General features: G+C 39.6%; 1 protein-coding gene across 5 annotated transcripts in view; it reads right to left on the bottom strand.

Moving 5' to 3' along the window:
• The window catches only part of BNC2 (basonuclin zinc finger protein 2), a 413,802-nt gene that overhangs the window by 261,642 nt on the left and 128,740 nt on the right, over positions 1–23,420 (bottom strand). For 3 of the 5 annotated variants that reach the window (XM_059926408.1, XM_059926410.1, XM_059926413.1), the window contains exon 2: positions 22,995–23,195. The exons of 1 other annotated variant lie outside the window; for it this stretch is intronic. In XM_059926408.1, the coding sequence (XP_059782391.1) occupies positions 22,995–23,195 (201 nt within the window). Of the gene's footprint in view, positions 1–19; positions 74–22,994; positions 23,196–23,420 lie in introns of those variants that run through there. One more of the 5 variants, XM_059926412.1, reaches the window with a different exon arrangement.

Genomic DNA, 23,420 nt, shown 5'->3' with positions numbered 1-23,420 from the left:
TACTGGTAACATACGGTACCATGAGCTGCAGTGGCCTCCCCGTCAGTGGTGCAAGGGTCACAGATCACTCCTGGCCTTCGGGCCGACAGCAAAGCACAGCCCAGGGAGGGGGGGACAGGGACCGGGCGGGGAGGGGCCCCTCGCTGCTCTCGGGCAGTTTACACAAGAAGGCAGCTCAGCTCCTTTCTGGCGCATTCCTCCTCTCTATCTCCCAACCTCTCTGCATGTGTCCTGCCGTATTTTCTTCAGCTGGTAATTGTCCGGATGGCCAGACTTTAAACAGCCACAGTTTAGGAAAAAGCGAAACCCTTCTAAGTGACCATCACAGCAAATCAGCTTCACGCTGGCGGGTAAAATTTTCCAAGGGAAGTGTTCTTCTGATAGTTCCTGAGTCTCTAAGTGCCCCCCCCTCGCCCCCGCCCTCACGGGCCGCCACACACACTCCCCTAGAGGGCGAAATGCACTGTGGCAATAAAACATTCATGCGACTTGGAATTTTAACACAATGCCATTTCCCTAGTTTAACCTGAAAGGAATGCACTAGTCACAACAGACTACATCATCCTGCCATTAAACCCTGCCAAGGAACCGCTTTTTTGGCCCTCCCGGGCCAGCTTTGACGGGAAAGGAGTACACAGACCCACACACTGAGCACAGAGGGGCCACCTCTGCTTCCTTGGCAGGGCCCAGCAACACCCTACTCTTGAACGTGACCCCTGACCCCTTGCATTGTGACCGGCTTGTGATGCGTGTGTCACTCTGGCACTTCTGCAGAGCCACACACTGCGCTGGCCGTTGGCGGCTCCCTCTCCACAGGACTTGGGCCGACGCCAGAGGTTCTCTCTTCTTATTAGTGCTACTATTGAAAGGCTCGTGTTGAAGGTGGGGAGGCTTTTGCCTTGTGCTGGAGAGGGGTCTGTTTCTCCTTTTCCTTTGTTTGTCTTAGACTTTTTAAAAAACAAACTTTGCATTTGCATTCATAATTAGGTTATGATTACTGACAAACTGGTTTGCTTTGGGGACTACTTATCAAAGCTGCCAGTTCTTCCGCATTTAAGTGACATTTAATTTAGACTTACAAAATACAAAAACAGAAATTATTCTGACTTCTCTGGAGAATTTTAGAGGAAAACTCAAAGGTGTTGAACTCTAAAACATCCACACTTAACCATTTCATGTTAAAGTACTATCACACAACAATCAAGGAATAAATTAGTTTTTTGTTGTTTTTTTTTAAAACCCTAGATGTATTGATTTATTACTTGTGCAGAGATGTCTGCCTTCCAAGGAACAGAAGCGACAAACTAAGGGACAAGGAAAAACATGTGTTCAACAAATGAAAAACTGAAAATCACATTAAAGGTTTTTAACTGTTTAAAGTAATTTTTAACTCTGCTGTGATGCCAATTTGGCCCTTTAGAGCCGATCACAAAAGTATTGATTTTTATTAGTTTTGGAAGTTACAAGACACCATAATTTTGCCCCTCCAACATCCTTCTTCCTTTATCCTCAACTTCTCTCTCAATACTAACGTATGCCTTCCAGATTTTTCTACTTTTCTGATTTTTTTTTTTTTCCTTTTCTCATCATTAACTATTTTCATATGGGGCACTTTCACTTTCAACTTTGCCCTACTATTTTGTCTTCTAATTCATCCTCTCTACTCTAGTCACAGGCCATTCCAAGAAGTGGCAAGTCCCTCCTTCTGGCCCTGACCCTGAACTACAGCCAGGTGAGCTGATTATCCCTGCAAAAGGCAGAAGGTGTTCCAGCTTTAATCTCCTAGAATGAGGCCACATCCCCTTCCTGCAACAATTGAAGAACATCTTACTTCATCTAAGAGAACACCCAAAATGATGCTCGCTATCAGGTTAACATGCACATAGAAAATAAAGCCAAATTGTCTCCTTTAGCATAAATTTTGTCTCCTTAGTAGCTGGAATTAGTCTTAAGCCCCAGTTAAAAGACTTCTTTTTCCTTTCCTTTAAACAGAAATTATCATGCCTTGAAGAGTCATTCTAATCCCAAACCATGTTAATTCTAGCTAGGAGGACAGCAATTAATTAAAAAAAAAAAAGGAATTATACCTGACTTCGGGAACTGGGGGTGGGAAATCAAGCCAACAGTGAAGCAAAGATTATCAAATCCTATGTGAAATATTTCCATTTCAAAATGTAAATGCTGAAATCAAACTGTCATTTTAATCTATATGAAACAATAGAGACATTTGATTTTTTCAAGTAATCTGACTTATTACCAATGTATATTCAAATTCCAGTTTTTATGTTACTAGAGGGAAATGTAGTAAAACTGCAGACAGCACCACTTAAAGCAATGAGATTAAAATCACAGAGGATAATTTCTATTTAAGTTCAGACAGATACACTTTTTTGCTCATATCAAATTAATCAACACAGTGATCTCAAAGCATCTTGGCCCAATATCCTGAGAAAGAAGAGTGAAGGTCTGTGATTATGCACATGCAGCATGTTAAACCTCTCAACTGTGATGCGGTTCCTCTGAAGACCTCTGGAACTTTGAGACACATTGCTAAAAATAAGCAATAACCCATCCCTTATTTCTAAATAAAAAACTGTCAACCGATTTTATAATCTTAATACTGCTATGGTACAGTGATGCATCATGAGAAAGTCATATTTTTATAGGAAATTGTACCAATACAAATAAGGAGAAACAGAATCATCCAAAACCTGCTAGAAAAGAAAGTTATATCAATAAGTTCACTGAATTGCATAAAGTTGTACAAATCCAAAAGTTTTGCAGAAATATAAACATTTTAGAGGGTACATGGTGTATGATCAAATCTGTGATAACCATGAGTGATTTTCATTTTCCTTTAACCAAAAGAAAACATTACTGTGTTAAACGGCACTTAGAAATACAAATTTTAAAGTTTTGTAAGTTACCGTTTAGCTTCTAGAAAGCAAAATAGGTGAGATGTTTCTCACCAACTCCTATTAAGATGAGCACAAACAAGCACGTGTTAATCTATTCTTCTCAACAAGAGTCTACTTGGAGCTACGGGATTCGCTAAATCAACCACCCCTAGTCGTCCCGCCACCGACCCGTCCCCACCACATACACACACACACACACACACGTTAATCTATTCTTCTCAACAAGAGTCTACTTGGAGCTACGGGATTCGCTAAATCAACCACCCCTAGTCGTCCCGCCACCGACCCGTCCCCACCACACACACACACACACACACACACACACACACACACACACACACACGCAGTTAGACTCGAACCCTGAGTGAGGGCAACCCTCAGAGGCAACAAGATGAGACAGGAAAGGAAGTGTGTGGATAGAAGAGGGAAGGAAGAAAAAGGAAAGAGAGGCAGTAGGATGAAACCAGACTGAAAGAAACACAAGCAACAGCAAAGAAAAGGACGAGAGAGACAGAGAATGAGGTGGGGAGGAGCAAAATGGAAAGGGAGAGAGAAGGGGAAGAAACTGCAGGGAAAAAACGGATGGCTGGGGAGAGAGGAGGTACCAGAGCCCCACGACACAACAGTGGATCAAGCAGCTGGCTGGAGATGCTAATTCAGCGCTTTAACAAATCAATGCCACTTGAAAAGTACAATGCGAGCCCTCACTGGGTAGATGTCAGGGGACTGAGAAAATGCATTCTCAAGTATTTCACATTAAGAGGGAATAATGTGTTAATTTATAACTCTTCACCCTCTACACTTGGATTATCTATCTGTGTCAGCGATTTGACTTCTTAAATTTATCAAAAAGGCACGCAAAGGGAGGCAGCTCTGGCTGCACCACTGGGAAATGAAGTTTCAGAAGAGCCTGTCCTGGGCAGCCCTGCGGTTCTTTTCACTTTCCGATTTGGGCTGAAGTGTCAGTGGGGGTGGCAGGAAGGAGTGAGCATTTGAAGGCAAGATCGAGGGAGGAGGGGATCTCCTGGTCCAGTTACTAACACAACCCAAGGAAAGGCTTTCTTGGCCTGTGGTTGATTGCATTAGGTACCATCCGTCAAAAGTGACACAGAAGAGAAGGAATAACTTGAATCAGCAACCCCGAGCTGCCATCGTCAGAATTTACTTTAGGGAAACTTACTTAAGTCTCTCGGCACACCCAGCGGAAGAGAAGCTGCTGACAATTGGGCTCTAATTAGACAGTACTCTCGCAATGCCACCGGAGCCCCATAGACAGAGCTTATCAACATAGGAAGGGAAGGGAGGGCTAAGTTTATTTTATTTGGTTAGTTTTGAGAAGGGGAGGGGAGATGTTGAAGAACTGATATATTACATCCCAGCATTCAGGAGCCTAATGTTTCTTTCTTAAGAAAATCCTATTTTATTAAACATCAGATTCTCGTAATCATTTCCTAATTGTTCCTTAATGTAACTTTAGCCAACTTTTAATATAATTATAACACAGCTCCTAACCAGATGGATAGAAAGACTCTTAGTATTTTTTGCTGCCAAAATTAAAGCGTTATCAGACTCAAGTTTTCAGAGTGCAAGCATTGTCAAGACACAAAGGCAAGTGTGTTAAAACTGTAGAATAAATAGAAGAGAGTTTCAAGAAGGTGTTTTAATTAAGGTGACAGCTTCAAAGATATGAAGGGGGAAAGTGATTATTACATATAAAGAAAAAAAAAATGACCAGATTTTAACTGCTCTGAGTTTCACTTTAAGATTGTTTAAACTACACACAGCAGTGTTTTAAACTGTGGGGATATTTTAATTTGCTACTCATACAATTGCAACAGAAACATTCTCTTATTTTCGGGACATTCATATATAAATGAATGCTGATGAATGGAAATGAGATGCTATACATGATGGGCAACGTGCAACATTTAGTTTCAAAAACGCAAAGTTACCTCACTCACTGAAGCTTGAATCTCTTCCCTTCTACAACTGGGCACTAAAAGAAATGAAAGACAATGACAGACCTACTTGTTTCTATTGGCTAAACACCACCTTCCAGAGAACTCGTGACAGAAAATAAACATTCTTTCCATCTCATGTTCTGCATCTTTTCTATTACACAGCTACTTTTTAAACTGAATATTTGATTAGAAGCTGAAATTATAAATAGCCAGAAATTTTACAGCTGCACTGAGCCAAAGGATTAAAATGTCCAAAATAGTGTGATTACTTAATGAATGTTTTATTTCTTCCAAAGGAGAAAATTAATAAGGAATTTCCTAGGTAAAGAGCGTAGAGTACATTACTTTCCCTTTTCATATAATCTTAGGAGACAGACTATATATTCTGAATTCTATGCAATGGCAGAGAATCATACGGTATGCATTTCAAGGGCCTCTATGCCCTGAGAGTAGGATTTGTCCTATCCCCGGTTTTTGCATGAATTACCATTACTGTCTGTCCCACCCATGCCATCCCCACGTAAACTATCTATTCTTATCATTATGGTAACATTAATCCCATTCTCCCCTCCCCCTCGCCCACCACACTCACCTAAGGGGTTAAAAGACTTCAGTACATTTGTGACTTGTCAGTGACATATAATACCCAGGTCCTTCATGCAATCAACTTTTACTTGACATGTATTTGCTCATCACAGGACCCGCATTACTACTGGGAAAATGAAGAAAAACCTAAATTAACACTTGACATTCAATATGGTCAAGTCCTTAATTGGCTGGGCTTCCTGAGAAAGCAATTTTCTATTCCCCAAACTGTTCGCGTGTCATGTGTGGAGTGCAGCTCTTGGCCATCACTGCTGTCCCTCGTTCCCTCTAATGAGAGCAGATGAATTAGTGCTACGTGACACGATTTGAACAGGGCTTCCTCCTCTTCCCCTCCCCCCAATCTTTCTCCTATACCAGTGACAGCTGTGTGGCAAGGGAAAGAAAGAAAGAGAAATGCAAGAGCAAACAATCCTGTAAAGGATGATCATTTTTTTTAAATGAACCTTAAATGTCTTGTTGAAACTCCAGAACAACAGGGTCATTTAATTGTGGAGGTGGGGAACAAAGATCAGGGGAATTATCTGGCTATGGTTGATTTCGGTTGTATTAACTTCCAGCATGTTTCTTCCATTCCTGGCTAGTTGCAGTACTAGATTGCACTGGTCTAATTAAAATGGAATTTACATCGACTTAAAAAAGTTTTTTTTTAAAGGTCTGGAGAATGGGTCAACTAGAAAAAAAATGAACAGCAGGAAATGATTATTATTCTAAGATAAACATACCCCTGGATTAAAGAAAAAGATCTTTTCAACAAATGTTTAGGTCTCAAGAACCTACAATACAAAACTATGTCACTATACTTTGCTTTCAAATAGTGTTCAGAATCTGAACTTAATGCTAGTCACTGTGTTTTAAATCATTTTGTTTAGTTCCCTTTGATTGTTGAATGTTTGCAACAAAAGCTATTTGAACACTGATTTCATTCTGCTATTTTGGAGAGAGAGGGAACATAGTCTGCTTAATATGTGCTTACCTAGCTCAATAAGAAACAACTGAGGACTTCCCTGGTGGCACAGTGGTTAAGAATCCATCTGCCAAGGCAGGGGACATGGGTTCGAGCCCTGATCCAGGAAGATCCCACATGCCGCAGAACAACTAAGCCCGTGCACCACAACTACTGAGCCTGTGCTCTAGAGCCCACGAGCCACAACTACTGAGCCCATGTGCCACAACTACTGAAGCCCGTGTGCCTAGAGCCCGTGCTCCGCAACGAGAAGCCACTGCAGTGAGAAGCCCACGCACCACAAGGAAGAGTAGCCCATGCGCGCCGCAACTAGAGAAAGCCCGCGCGCAGCAACTAGAGAAAGCCCGCGCGCAGCAACGAAGACCCAACGCAGCCATAAATAAATAAATAAATTATAAACAAACAAACAAAAAAGAAACAACTGAAAGGAAGGTAGGTCAGAATTTGCTCTGTTCAGAGATACTAAAAGGTAAACTGAAGGGATTTCTGAGTCTTCACTTACTCATTTTGAAACCAAAGAGGAAGTAATTTTAAATGCCTAAATTACTAAACCAATACGATTAGGACCAAAAACAACTAGAGGAAGTACGAATATGTGGCAGATCACACATTTGGGAAAGTAGTCAGTCCAAAGGACATGCATCAAGTGAAAATAATTAGTTACTCACACCTTAGCACTTGGGATCTTCACTCATCTTTTTTAAACGAGAGCTAAAGCAAAGGTACTACCGGTGCACTAGAAGGTATATCAAGATTGTACCGGTGCCACAAAATCAACGTAAGCATGCAAAATACAAAACTCTCTCAAGTACAGTTCCCCTGCCTCAAATAAATAGCTTGATCATTTATTAGTTATTCCTCATAATTCTGAATATAATTTAAGTAATATTTCAGTAAGAAAATTGTGAAGTAAATTTGAATACACAAAAATATGGTGAGGAGCTTCCTTGGTGGCGCAGTGGTTAAGAATCCGCCTGCCAATGCAGGGGACATGGGTTCAATCCCTGGTCCGGGAAGATCCCACATGCTGCGGAGCAACTAAGCCCGTGCGCCACAACTACTGAACCCCCGCTCTAGAGCTCACGAGCCACAACTTCTGAGGCCCGCTCGCCTAGAGCCCATGCTCCGCAACTAGAGAAAGCCCACACACAGCAACGAAGACCCAATGCAGCCAAAAATAAATAAATAAAATAAATTTATATTAAAAAAATATGGTGAAACCCACTTTTGCACTCTGTTTAAAGTTATAATCTAAAACCAAAAAAAAGCTCTTTCCACATTTTATATTCGTGGGAAATAACATGAAAGGAAATGAAGTTTTATACGGTTTTTCTTAAAAAAGAGTCAATTCATAACATGATTTTAAATACTGCTATGCTGACAGAAGACAAGCTGTAATGTAAGGAAACTTTTTGGACCACCTTTGATCTTCTACTTTGTTGGAACATTATCGTTTTGGATAATATGAAAACTCTAAAAGATGAGAATAATTTAGAAGTATTTTCACTGAAGCAAAACAATGCAATGGACACCCACTCTGCATATATTATCCCTCTGGTGGCCAAAGCACCGATATTTCGAGTTAAGAAATCTTTCAAATATACTTGAGACAGCCTGTGATTGGGCATTCTATTAGGCATCTAAAAGAAGTAAATAATTTGGTATTCTGGAAAAGCAGCTCAGTCGAATACATCCAGTTAACTGCTACAGTAGCATTATAATCACTGAGCAACAAAGGGCAGTGTATTCTGCCAACAGCTTTAGGGTGACCTTTGCAATGCTGACTAGTCCGTCAAGTTCCATCTCTGAGATACACAGTACAGACAGGGGTGGTTTATTAACTGAGGTAGGAACTAAGACCAGGAGCCTCCGAAAGGGTAGGTATTTCACATTCAGGAAATGGGGAATTCCTTTCCCTCAGAAGAAAAGCTGAGCACCATGAGATCAGGCTGGGCAGCCCCCATATTCTTTCCCAAAGCGCTAGCATTCTGTGGTGTAGAAACTCCCAAGTATTAGGACAGCATCAGCATCTTTTCCCATCCTCCCCTACATTTCTAAAAACTGTAATGAAATTCCAACTGGGAATTGGTAAAACGGGATCAATGACTTTGAGCTCTAAGAATAAAGCTGAAAAAGAATGTTGACATCATCTCAGAGCTTTAAACAAATTGTGCGGAGTCCTGCCTTATCTGGGGTACTTTCCAGCCACTGCTAACAGGGTGGACTGACAATTCAAGGGGGCAACAATCAGAGAGATGACTGCACTGGACCCGAAGATTGGATCACCTGTAGGAAAGTCAACCTTTTTGACTCAAGAAAGGCACTTCTTGATTTAAGAAAGTTAACTGTGACTATGGCAACGTGACATGCTTAAACTTGATATTCTCTTAGGGGTGAGCAGGCTTTGAAGCTCATAATAAACTTAAAATGGCTCTGTGGAATGTTAAGGCTTAATGCAGATGCTTGGTGCTACTGTCATGCCTACACAAAAAGAAGTCGACCTGGAAATAACTGCATTAACGGCTCCAGGGTATTTAAAATGGAAGGCTCCCCCTCTCCCTTTTTTATTAAGAGTTTTACTTTGAACCCTAAGAAGAAGCTGCATTAAGTTTCCAACTTGTTTAGCACAGCTCAAATTAAAATACTTACTCCAGTTTAGAAAGGCATCATGTTTGCCACCCACCGAGTACATGTTACCCTCACATTACACCATTCGCGAGAAGTATAAACACAGCGGAGAAATGACTGCTTTAAAATAGCCTGGCACATGGAACAATAAAACTATTTCTCAAAAACAAAGCACAAATGTTATTTTATAAAAATGAAGAGCATCTAAAAGGGTATATTCTTTTATCCTCCATTCTTCACCACCCTCTTAACCGCAGTGCTTCCCTCCCCTGTATTAAAGATATTTTATCTAATTCCCAGTTGAAAGGCTTCTGAAAGTGGTAAGTCCCAGCTGTGTTGATGCTGAACTTCTTGCACATGGCACACCAACGTCATTCTGACACACGTACAGATGCTTTGTAACAAGCTGCACCAGTCACTTGAGTTGAAATACCTGACTTGCTATATAAAACAAACTGTTGTTACTCTCTGGTCTTTCCTCCAGTTCAGCTCTTCTCTGCTGTTTTGGAAGCAAACCAACAGCTTGTTAATGTTGACATCAGTGATGACTCCCTTCTGATTGGTGTCTGACACTGTCCAGCAATGCTGTTCAACAAGACCCTAGACAGAACCTAGGCACACAGAGGCCCTGTTTGCAGATCATTTTAACAAGATGTTCTTGTTTCCTGTTCCCACGAAAATCAATAACAGGATGACTTTCAATTTGAAATTCAAACCAATTAATTACCTGTTTTGTTGAAAATGTTGATATCTGATTTCCCTAGAGAATTTCAATTATGACTAGATTATTTCTCTTAAAGAGCCCCTTCGAAAAATTTAGAAAGACACTGAAAACCTCATCTTATACAACATAAATGATGTTTTCTTGAAGCTCGTATACAATATTGGTCTTGTACAAATTAGTACGGGGAAGTTTTGCCTTGTGGTCCCATCTCTTCCCCGTGACATCATAATCAATTGCCTGGTAAATTATTGCGTTCCCACAAAGATTCAGGGCCAAGAATCCACTGCTTAAAGGTGAGATGAAAAGCCCTTTATAGTTGAATTCAGCTTTTCAAATATACATCAGTGACTGACACAAATCATGGGATTCTTTTCCAAATTTAGAAATCTCCCCTTCCTTCCCTAGAATTCTAAAATTCTTACTTTTCTACCTTTATTAAAAGTCTTTGTCCATTTTTTGTTTTGCTCATGTTTGATTTTTCTTTATATGTGGGTCATAAGAAGAAAAGCTATACATCAAAACTCTCAGCACCAGAAATATATTTACTAAACTTTTTTTTAAATTGTGAAAAAAAAAATGAAGAATTCGGTCTCATCCCAGTGGGGAATTCCCAAGATGAATGCTCACATGCAATGAAACTATTATCTTCATCCTTTAAAATATTACCTAAAACAGAGGTTTCTCTCTGGCAGCCAGTAGGCTGAATATAGCCTACAGATGAGTTTTGTTTGGACCACACACTTTTAAAAACATTTGAAAAGGTTGCCAAGATTTAAAAATCAGGAGATTCTGACATAAAAATCTGGATTTCTGACTTCCCATTAAAAAAAAAAAGAGAGAGAAGAGGAAGACCTCACAACATTGGGCCTGCATTCCCACCTGGCAACAACCGGTTAGAGCTGGGGAGCTGCTACCTCACTGTGGTTGACACAAGGGCCTTCTGGTCCACCACAGTCCCCATCAGATTCACTCCTCTTGCTTTGTTTACCTTACTTCCTCATGGCCCCTTTGGGCAACTCCTGATCTTTAAAATGCCATACTACTCCAAAGAGGGTTTACAGAGTTTGTGGAAGAAAAAGAGAAGGGTGTCTTCTCTTTCTTATTTCATGGGCTTACACAATGTAAAACAGTGGGTAGATTTTACTTCAAAATACAGTTGTTCAATCAAACATCAAGTGCAAAGCAAACTCCTTTTCATAATTAAAAAAATTTGTAAAGCAAATCCAAAACTGATGATCTTGTCTTACACAGTGGTTCAACAAAACATTTACACTAGTTTTCAATCAACCACATTCTTCTCTGCAGCCCAGAAAACGTGCTCAGGTCAAACTATTACTGAGATCTACATCCATTTTGTTCCTTCACATGTTAACACTTCTGCACTTCCTTTCTTGAACGATCATGTACTTAAGTGAAAACTGACCCTAATATGAAAATAGAATACATCTTCAAGGTAAATTTTAAAAGTCAACATTTAGGATGCATGAATATTATCATAGCAAATACTCATCTTTACTGGCTCCACATGTATGCCGCAATCTGACATTTATACTTATATTAAATAGACATTATTGCAGGTTCAAATGACCCCAAAAGTCATGGCATATTTCTTTAAAAATGATTATTACCTAAAAGCAGATGTCTATGACAAAGTCACCATGCACTTCTATTTGCTTTTTTTCTTAACTGGAAGCAAGTGCAAGGAGAAAGTCTTTTCTATTTCACTATTTCCAACGAACCACAACAATATAGTTCTTCTGTCTATTAACAGAGTTTACAAACAAATTAGAAATACCCTATTTAGCAGAGGAAAGTATCTTTTCCCTTCACCAAAGGATATCAACAGGCTATCTCTGCTGTACTGTATGGCTCAGAATGCACTAAATATGCTATGACCAGCCATATTCCAACTTATTAAAAAGAAAAAAAATGTAAATCAACTTTAGGAGAGTGTTTGCAAATTATGTTTCATCGTTGGCCCGCATTCTTGAAAGATTATTTTTCAATTAGGTGTTTCCTTCCTAACAGACAGGCATTTTTCTTCCAGTTTAACCTTAAGAAAGTAACCCTTGAACACATGCCAAATTTACTTCACAATCAAACTTTAATCCCCAAAATCTCTTGATTCTTAACAACTTGAACAACTTTAAGTAAACAGTTCACAAAATCATAATGATCATACTGCATTCCTTAACACCCAGTTGACTAGGAAAAGAGAAAATGCCGTAAGTATGAGCTCCATAAATAGTCTTAGGCCCGATAGCTGAACAACAATGTGATATACTCCTTTTGGGAAGCATTCTTCCTTAATATCCATTATGTTTGAAATTTGAGCAATTAGCAGCAGACACCTGGAACTCAATTATTAATTTACCTCTCCCCACCCCTTTTACACTTCTTTTGAAACCATCTCTTAAGGTGCTTCTTAAAGAGATGACCCCGTGGGATAGCATGCATGTAACGGTTCACATTATTTTCTTTAAAACATCTTGGTATAATCTAAGACTAAACATATTCTCTTTCTTCTTTAAGAGTATCACTTTATAAAAAATTTTAAATTTCTCAAATGACTAATGAGTAAAATGGTAAAAAACAAAAATTCAAACAAGAGTTCTAGGAAAAGTATTGATATAATTCACCACATTCATGTTGATTTATCTACTATAACATTTTAGAAAGGGGAATTTTATGGAAAAACACAGCTAATTCCCATCCATGATGACCAAAGTTTTAAAATTTTCTCCTCAGGTTCACATGGCAGCTGACTGCAAATACATAAAACAGTTCTAGAAGACTCCTGATTCGTTTATTTTTGTTTGCACTTTATTGTGTTAAGATAAAAAATAAAGCATGAGATAATGAATGTTTAATATTATTTAATCTATATTCTATGGGGATGAAGGTATTACATTCACTTCTTTCTATGAATCACTGATTTCTAGGAAAGGGTATCTAAAACTAGGCTTACACTGAGGCTCATTTCAACATTCTACATTTGTTTTAAAAAGAGAGAGAGAGAGAGAGAGAGATAGAAAGAGAGAGAGAGACCAAAAGTACAGGCTTACCGGCAAACAAAGAACAGTGGGTCATCAGCATATCAGAAGGCAGGCAGCAGTTGGTTTACAAAGAAGTTATTAAAAATAGTTATTTGCACAAGTAAAAATTAGCACTTCTCACTTTTAACCAAAAAGGTGTGTTTTTAATATAATGAGCATCCAAGCTTCTCTGGTCATGAGAAAACCTGGAATATATTATACAAGCATGAATGTGGCCCAGGAAGCAGTATATGAGATGTGCTTGCTATCGACAGCTTAACACTTCATTTTCATTACTCTAATCTCACCACAGGCTGTGAACACTCTTTTTTTCTTATGTGAACAACAATGGTGCAAGAAAAACCAAGCTGACAGGCAGGCGGGGTTCATTAAATGCACAAGGCCTTTATTCCCATAACACATCTCACCTATATGAAGCCAGGGTTCGGGCTCCCATGCTGGCTACTGAAACAAGCTCTCCCAGATGTTGGACTTCTCTCTCGATCCCTTCCCTACTTCATTTATAATAAACGTCAAAAAAAAGAGTCAAAATGGAAAAATTCTTTTTCACAAGGAACTCCGTTTAACAGACAATAGGATTGGTAAGATATTTTAAGATTTATTCAGTCCCTGGTTACTTTCCAAAGTTGTCCAAGAAAACAAAAAAGTGGTTGGGAAAGGAAATGATGAGATGTCTGTAGTTCCAGTCAGAGTCTAATCTTGGTATCTCCATCTCAGTTTAGTTCTAACTCATTTGAGGATAACTGCAGTTTTTCACTGGTTGAAAATGGCAATTCACAAAGTAAGAATCAATCAAGCTATTTCCCAATGAATGACACTGAGCTTCCCCAAAAAGCTACCCTCAGGGAGCAAAAAGGCTACAAAGTAAGGAATCATTAAAATGACATTCCTAACATGGGGAATTCCTTTTTAGGGTGAGCTATCCATACACTCATTGCATTTGAGGCAGCCACTGCCAAAACCTCAACAAACCTAGAAATGAATCACTTAATTCCTACAACCAACCAAAGGACAGGTGTACACTTCCTGCCTGTCTGTGTACCACATACAAATGCACTACCACGTGACATTGTGGGGTTTCAGATTTTTTCCATAGCAAGACAGTAAGTCTTTCCACAAAGTCTAGAGCAGGGCTTTGGTTTTGGTTCTTTCTGGTACTCTAATATTTATACCTAAAAAAAAAAAAAAAAAAAAGAATAAAAGAAAAGCAATATTAGATAGAGCCACAAATAACCTACCTGACTCTTGAGTTATGTTCTGACATGAGGTCAACAAGGAGGCGACTTCATGAATATGCTCAGCGTATAATTACTGTTCCATTTCTTGCAAGTGGCCTCCCAGTCATGTCCACTGCCCTCCAGCATTGGCAGAGGGCACAGGAGTGGGCAGCTTTCTTTACCTATGCCTGATTAGGTGCCCCAAATAGCCATCCTAATGATTTAAGTCAATGAAATCTTTCTTGCTTAAATTTTAATGGAAGAAAAAAAAAAAAACATTTTTAAAACCCTAGTGATGGACGTTCTCATTTTAATATTAGCTGTGTTATTATGTTAAGCCAGCTGAAAGTAATTATTTTCGGCATGTAAAATATTCATTATCCTGAAATTTTTCTTTTTAAACTCCCAGTTCAGGTACTCTGATCATCAAGTATGAGTCCTGAAGAACTGTCTAGAAAACAAATAGCCACTAAAAGACATCTTAATAAAGTTGAAAAATTCATGACAGTCACACAAAAGCACAGCAGGTCCAGGACTGGAAGCTGTGTCTTTCCCATGTAGAATATTTTCTAATCTTGTCCATTTTAACAGTCTCTCAGCTGTGTAGGACAATGAGTTAAAATTTATTAAATACAAAACAGTAGTGAATCCTCCTCCTTGTGTTATGTATACTGCATGTTTTCAATTTCAATTTATAATGTCACCCATTAATATCAGCCCTGCCACGACTTCGATTCCTTTTTTTTAAATGTTCCAGTTAACTCTTATTAACTTCAGTTTGTCTCAAAGAGTCATACCTTCAACCTATTATTGATGGAAAACTTTACACGTTTTCTTTCTAACAAAACGCTCTCTTGCGCAGATGTAAGTCTAACTGCACAAAATGATAAAGCCAAGAATTACTTTAAAAAAAAAAGAAAAAGAGAAAAGCAAAATCGCTATTCAGCTAAGTACCTTCTTACATGGTGAAGGATCCAACTGAACTGCCTTTCAGCGCCTTTGAATGATAAGCCTGGGCCCTTGGTAACACGTTTTTATCACGCCCAGGCTTAGAGAACCCTTACAGAGCAGAACTCAGGACAGTCCTCCTGTCAGCACCTCCACAATGAGGACCACATCTGAGGGTGGCACCTCTTTCCCATCCCTCTGCCAGAGCGAGGTACTGCCTTTTAATTCCTTTATATTAGGGCAAATAGACCCAGTGAAAGTAAGGAGAAATCCAGAAAAAGAAAAAAGAGGGGAAAGGAAAATAAAGTAAGAAATTAGGTCTATGGGAACGGAAATAGGAAGAAAGAACAGCCTAACCATGTATTTAGGTATTTAGGTCATTAAGTAAATGGCCGCCAACCCAACAGACTTAAAGCATCCCCTTCTCAACAACACACAAACCCTGAAGACAGCAGCAAAATAACACTGCAGTCTAAAAATACTGAGTAAATAAGATGTCAGATATGCTCAAGAGAATCCGTGCTACAATGAGTAACTTCCTACTGTTCAAGATTTTCATTTTCTTAACAGAAATGAAAAACTGATGAGCTTAATTAAAGAAAAACAAAAGGATATTTTGTTGTTAAAGGATCAATTCTTTTTTTTAATTGGAATGATGATTAATAAGCTGAGAATTTGATTTCTACGTTAGCCAGTTTGAATAATGCATTGTTTCTCCACAAGCACTCCCATTAAGAAAGGCTCTGTGGATGAAGAAATGATACAGCTCTTCCTCTCTTCTCCTGATCTCTGACTCTGTGGCATGAAATGCTACCCAGAGCATTTGAACAGAACAACACCGCACACCGCCCTCACGCAAAAGAACTCTAGTCATAAATTTTTCACCTTAGGGTTTGAATGTACACTATGAAATTTGCTAGGCTTCCTACAGGGAATGTACAAATTAAAAAAGAATCAATACTTTTATTTTTCCTAGTCTCTAAATTTCTTTTAAAACTGGGGAGGGAGAAGGCAGTACAGGTCATGCTCAGTGAGGAGATGGGGGTACCTCGGATGTCACCGCCCCAGGCATCATTTTCCGGACGTCATCTGTACATATTAAAACTTCCTGGAGCTTGAGTTGTTCAGAAAGTTTTTCATCTTATTTTTTTCGCCTGTTTACAATTGTATCTTACAGGAAAAAACTCCTTCTTCTACACAATGTCTTGCTTGTATGTCAGGATAGAAAGGCTGCTATGCCTGAATTATGCCTCTTTTCCCTTATTTCTCTAAAGCTTAAAAATAGATGTTGAAGTTCCTTGAAAGGGTTTTTGACTCCCTTCCTCCTTCTCTCCCTGGTCCTTAAGTAGACGAGGATCACCAAGCAAAATGTGGAAGCCAGCTGCTTTTTGGGAAATAAAAATGGCATCAGCTTTGGCAGACAGGGATGAGATCAATCATTTCCTATGATCCCCAAACAATCTTCTCTCTGACCAAGGCCTGGAAAAGGGTAGTTGTGTAGCGGCAAAAACATACCACGAGAGGGACAAGAGGATTTTCACATGGTGAAGAATTCATTCCACGCACAGAACAACCCAGGCTCCAAACCTCACATGAAAGGAAATCTTGGAACCATTATATTCCATGTTCTTTGGAGAGTAACAAGCAGGGAGTCCCAGAAAAAATTTCTCTCACTGAAAAAGTCACCCCACGATTCACTCTCTTCTCCCTGCTACCACGAAGTTCCCTGACAATATTCCGTGGGAAAAAAGGAGTTAACTCCTAGTTCATTTCCAACACAATGATTCAAATTGTGGACACAAGCTAAAAGCAAATTCCAGTTTCTTGTCTCATTCCTTTTGATACATACATACATATGTATGTGTATGTGTGTGTGTGTGTGTGTGTGTGTGTGTGTGTGTGTATATATTCTAATCAAGCATCCCAAGTTCAGAAAATACCTCTTAGGCTGTACAGAGTCATTAGCTATTCATGTTTATAGGGAAAGTCCTGTGGAAAGCTTTGCAGACTGATGAAGGCAGGTGCCCAATCTAACTTTTAAGTGTGTGTCAGGCATATATAAGGTGGGGAGAGAGAAGCACTAGAATTCTTGTTTTTCGCTGAAGTGGATGACGCCAGCTCACTATCTGTAACAGCCCGTTCCTTTGGAATCAGCTCCCCGTGTCACAACGACCTGGCAAACTTGAATGCTTTCACTATCACTGGAGTCCTTGCAATCCTGCTTTGGCTGTGACCCATTCACTTTTGCCCCAACTTCTCCGAGATGCCTTACTCAGCATCTAATTAGTTAGGGAGGATTTGCCGCGGCTCTTAACCCTGACACAGAGTGGGAGGATGTGCTGCTGTGGGAGCCCAAATCTGTCCTGTCACTCCATTAATCAGATTTCCATAAAGCCACGCATGAACAACAGAATTTATCAGTGAGTGTTCAGATACACCCATAAATGCAATTATAAAAAATACCTACAATTATAGAGATAAGATAGCTGCACCTTTAGGGATTGATTTTTCGTCTGTGGTTACTTGACTCACCTTAGCAAAAGGCTTTACAAATTACACACACACACAGTCCCAGGGTGCAGATGACAGAAATGTGAGAAGAGTAATTTCAAAATGATCACCTACTATGTTGCAAGTCACTTAATGTATCGTGGTGAAAATAAACTTGAAATTTGTGCACAGATTTTTAATATATACCAATATATACCACATACACATCTGAGAATATGTTTGTGCCTGATCTGCTTTTACACGTATGTAAACACCACAAATAAGGCCAACTACTTTCCCCTCCCTTGCATTACAAATTAGACAGTACCTGTTAAGTGAAGTCTTCGTGTTATACGTAGACTTACAAAGTATAGGCCAGCACACGTACCTGTCTCTATGCTATAATTTGTATTTTAACAATTATCCACATATTCCTATTTTAGTGTTACATTATAAGAATGGATGATAAGAATTATATGTGAACATATGTCTACAGTTAAGACTTCAAAATAAAACACATTATCACTCAAATTAGAGAGGGGAACTAGATTGGAGGTAGCAGCCTACCGATTCAACAAGCTGAAATTACATGCCTCCTAATATAATATAAATATTTATTTTAGCATCATGACCGTAAGTTGGGTCAATTTAATCCTTTTTTAGTAAGACATGATTACTAAAACACACCGACTGTAAGAAGGGGAGTAAAAAGGGAGGAGGAAAAGTGCAGAAACCTAGGGATGCATGATGCCTGGCAGTGAAAGTCATTTTCAAAGACCATTAACTATCAACTGCTTTACTCAGGTCTCTGGTTAAATAAGAATATACATCCTCTGTTAAAAGGGACGGGACGGCTGCACGAGTGGGATAGAGTTTAGAATAAAAATGTATTGTACAAACTAGAAAGAAGAATCAAACCACGATATACAATTAGGCATCTGACTTGTAAGAAACACTGTCTATGTGCCTTTTAAACTGTTAATGAATAAACATTCAAATTATTTGGCCGGGGAGAGGGGGCAGGTAGGAAGTCAGACAAAACCACCATTTCCACTTGAAAATATAGATTCAACCAACGGAAACTGTGTTTGCCTATATGAATAGAAAGAACTAAAAGACTACTGGGAGAAAAATTCATTTCAAACCTGCTTTTAAATGGATTCCAGCAATGTTATTATATGTTTCTGACAATATATTTTATTTATCATTTCTCTGAAATGGGCTAGATTTTATATTAGTGAGAAAGTTTGCTTGACTCTGTCCTATCTCTGGTGAGCAGACGCTCTGGTATTAATGTAAATCACTGATTTAATTTTTAGCTTTCTTGGTTTGCCCCTCACCTATCTAGGAAATGATTTCTCTGGTGATAACTAACACATCATGCTAATGAGACAATCTAATGCACAATAGAAAAATGTCACTACTAATAATATTTGCATGAAGTTAAATAAAGCAACTGTAGGATAATGTCAGACAGTTGTTCTTTAACAAGACACAGTTTCACAATGAAATTATGTTGTTAATTTTGTTACATCATTGGGTGAATCCTAAATTACTACATAATGATGCACAGAGTCATTTATAATTCTAACTTAGTATTTCACTCGAGACTGAAAAGAAACCTTATTAAGGGATCCACATTTTATTTGAAACAGGTTAAATATACCTCACTAATAATAAAAGGTAAATGCCTCTAGTAATGTGTAAAAGTGTGGGCTCTAGCCCTTTACCTGCTATGGTTTCATTTCTGAAAAGATTTCAAAATATATTAGACTGTTGCATCCCTTGAGGTAGCTACAAAAATTTTATTTGCTATTCTTTCACATGCACAAAAGATTTACAGAAATCGAAAAATCGCCATTTAAAGCCTGATTAAAAACATCAACAACAACTTCCAAAAGCAGGCCTGATTTTGTGCTTTTAACAGTACTTTGTGAGGTTAAAATGGGCAAAATAACATTCTGGACTCTAGGAGATGAACAGAGAAGATGAGCAAAGGGTTTCTGGTTATTCTCGACCTGTCACTGATCAAAGTGACCCAAAGAAGAACTCCCTTTACAAAAGTCAAGAGTCATGCCCTTTAACGTTACCAAATATCTGTCTGTATGGAAAAATATTATCCCTTTCGAAAACGTCATACTCAAATACAGGAGAAAAATGTAGAGAGGCAGGAAAATGCAGTCAAATTGTCATATCTCAAAGTTTAGGGGAACAGACTTAGTTCCACCAAATCTAAATTGGCTTCAGATTGTATCTTTTTTGTTAGAATTACACAGACTGAAGATTTACATACTAGCAGATCTAACTTTGCTTATACAAAACAAAAGACAAAGATTTTCATAACCCTACTTCCTAAATTACCCATAGAAGATACAACCCTAGAATATTAAATTTCAGTATTCATGAGCTATTTCCCGCTCTTAAGTTTTGCTGTAGTTAGATACTACGGATGGTGAATTCTCTGTAACTCAGTTTTAAATCCTGCTAGTCAGTCTTTTCTAATATTTAAAGAAACGATCAGGTAAATCCTACAGTTTTTCTTATTACAGAAAACTTTGAAATAAAAATATGCCCAATAAATTGTATTCATTTCATGAGCTAAGTCAATTTTTTCTTAGAAATTAAAATAATCATAATATAGAAAAAACATCTCTATGCCTTAGAAATACAAAATTCTGCAGACTTGATTAAACTGGACAAACTTTTACCTGCAGTAAGACAAAAGCTGGCTTAAGGTGTATACTGAGACTAGTATTCCTTGAAACTGTTGGCTTCGCGAGATATCTTCCTTGCTCTGGCACATACACACATACATACACACACACACACACACACACACACACACACACACACTCTCTCTCTCTGAATCAGCATTGCTGATGAACTATAGGTCAGGAAAATAAACATATTAAACATGCACAGCACATATATTTTTAGATTTACACAGTTTCAATTTAAGTTTACACAATATTTATACAAACTAAAATGTCATCCTAAAGGAGAAAAAAAAAACATGTAAACTCATACTCTCTTTCACATGCTTTCCAAAAATGCAGAGGAGGTTAAGCATTTAATAACCAGGACAGGAGAAAAAAGAGGGGGAGGGGAGTCGCCAATTACTTCAAAACCAAAAAATAAAGAAAATATATAAAATATAGTGAAATCACTACACTTTTTTAAATTGTGATTTTCTCCCTTTATTGTACTACTCTGTTTAGTAAATACTATAATTAATATTATACAGTTTCATACAGCACCCATAATGCATAAATTACTCCCCTATATTTCTACTCTTTTCATATAATCACTGATGTTCACTTTCACACATACATGCACATAGGTACACACACAAGAGATTTTTATACACCCACAGAGTGAAACAGCTGGATCAAAGACATCATAATGGCTTAGCTGTACAAGTTTCTGTCTCTGAGCGATTTCAATTTATTTTCCTAACTTTGATCCATCATTTATATAATTTACTTTTATTTGTTTTTTAGCTAAAATGTTTTCCACGACTTAAAGTCTCCTTAGATTCAAATCTACTTGGAAATGGGCTAGTGCCAAAGAAGCAATCTAACACCATCTATGTGGTTCAATAGCCATTTATCAATTGATCATTATCTCTATCTGGTTTTATTAACTCTTTTCTAGCTAGAGGGAGACCTAAACCAATCTTCCCTTTCAAAACACAGACACACACACACACACACACACACACACACATACCCACGACCTCCACTAACTCAAGAAAACCCTGAAGATGACATCTAATTTTTAAAGTGCCAGAACAAGTTATTTGGTCCTAAGGTCAGTGAAAACACACTCTGTGTGTTCCAACCACGAAAAGAGCCACCCAGGCAGGGACGTGCCTCAGAAATACACCTCTCAAAGCACTCGGCAACTCCAAGGAGTATCTCTGGGAGGAAATGAACTTTTTAAGTTGCAAGAATGGGAAATTGCACATAAAGAGTTGCATATTGGGTTTGTGTTGATTGCATTTAAATCCCAGCTTACTGTATCAGCAGTAATCAGGGTCCCTCTACAGGATATGTCAAAATACACCTTATTCAAATGCATTTATCCTATCTAGAACTGTGTGATACAGCTGTTCGCCAGCTAAATGCTGCAAAGCCCTGGCTCTCTGCACTATCTTTCGCAGATGTATTTCTAAACTTGCGGTAGTCTCCAGCCTGGCAAACTGCTTTCTTTCCTTCGTTACCAATACTTTAAAAATCGAATTAAGTGAATAAAGTATTTAGTTCTCATGAAGTCCTACAAACAAAATAGGTTTTTTAAAAAAGAACGCAGCTGCAGTATTTTTTTTAAATGAGCGGAGCACTCTCCGTTTTCTAACGGCCTCCATCTACTTAAAATCCCAGTGAACTCGTCAGTAATACTTTCGTGCTGTGCGGAGAGTAATATCATACTAACTCTTGCTGGTGGAGGCTTTTGAAAAGACGTGTCTGGGAGGGAGGCACCAGGGAACTTCCCTCCCTCGCTTGAGCACAGTCCAAGATGAAAGTTTCTGGGTTGTTTCCCTTCGCTTCCTCTCCCCCTCGCTCCCCCTCGGAGCCGCAAAGCCAGTGATTGTGCAAGAGGAGCCGGGCGCGCGGGGCGCGTAGGTACCACCGAGCGCACGGTACGTGGTACGAGCTGCGGACTCCGCTGATTAATGAGCAGTCGCCGGCGGCCTCGCGCGGACACGTCGGCTCTCCCCGCAGAGCCAGCGGCGGCGCAGCCGGCCAGCCCGAGGACGGCTCTGGGGAGGACGCCGAGGCTGCCCGAGTGTGAGTGCGTCGGCCGGAGGGCGGGCGGGCGGGAGCCGAGCGGGCGCTGCGGGAGCGAAGGGCGAGCGCGGAGGAGGCGGCAGCGGCGGCGGCACGGAGGAAGTGGGACCGCCGGTGGCTCAGCCCGCCACACACGCCGCCTCCGCCCGCGCCCCTCGGCGCTGCCAGCGGCTCTTGCGCAGCCTCCTCTCCCGGGCCGGGTCGGAATTGAGCCGCTTCCAGCCCCGGGAAGTCCGTCGGGCAGGGCCGAGGGGCCCCTGCATTTTATGGCTGTGGGGTTGGTAAACCTACTCCGAGACAGCAGCCACTTGGATGAAGTGATTAATACAGATAGAAAGATAACATTGGGGGGGGGGGGTGTTTGTTGTTGTTTTTAATTTTTAACAGAAAACAAAGAAATAAATGAAGTCTTCCCCTGACCCAGGACCCAGGCTGGACTGTGAAACTTTGCCACAGATGCCTTTGCTTTCTTTTACTTCGGTATCCTTTCCCCCCTTTTCTTGTAAGTAGCCCTTAGGGAAGCCGTGAAGTAACCCTGCACGTTCCAATAACACAGTTATGACATAACAGAACCCAACTACGAAGTGATCAAAATTCAAAAATGTTTAGTAAGGAAAATACCAGAAACAAAAGTGCACATAACAATTCAAGGTTTCCTTTAAAAAAAAAAAAAAAAAATGAAAGTAACTTACCTGTTGGGACATTCTGAATAAGAGGTTAGTATCAGCGTTTTGCCATGTCCCCATGAACCCTGGTTCAGCCGGAGTCGTTCTGGTTCCGAACTGCATGGAGTTGTCAGTACAGCAGTCTCTTAAAGTCAAGTCTCTTGCCCTCTTTGGCTCTCTGTCTCTCTGTGTCTCTCTTTCTCTCACATCCACTTCTGCCTCTTCTGACTGAAAAGTGAAGGTGGATTTTTTGAGCCTCTTGGCAGCCAGTAGCAGGAGTGTAGTGTAGTTAAGAAGCTGGCTGAACTGTGCATTTCACTGGGGAAGGGGGAGATCTGGGGGAAGGAGGGGGTCAGAGCTTCTTTCGCACCTTCTGCACAGATACCCCTATCATTTATGCATAGATTGTGACTCCCCGAGCTTGCCTTTGCTCAGTTTAACAGCTGCCTGTCA

The sequence above is a fragment of the Balaenoptera ricei genome, chromosome 6 (assembly GCF_028023285.1).
Source record: "Balaenoptera ricei isolate mBalRic1 chromosome 6, mBalRic1.hap2, whole genome shotgun sequence".
In the NCBI taxonomy this organism is placed as follows: Eukaryota; Metazoa; Chordata; class Mammalia; order Artiodactyla; family Balaenopteridae; genus Balaenoptera; species Balaenoptera ricei.
Note: the sequence above shows the minus strand (reverse complement) of the source record. Positions and strands in the feature narration are given on the sequence as shown.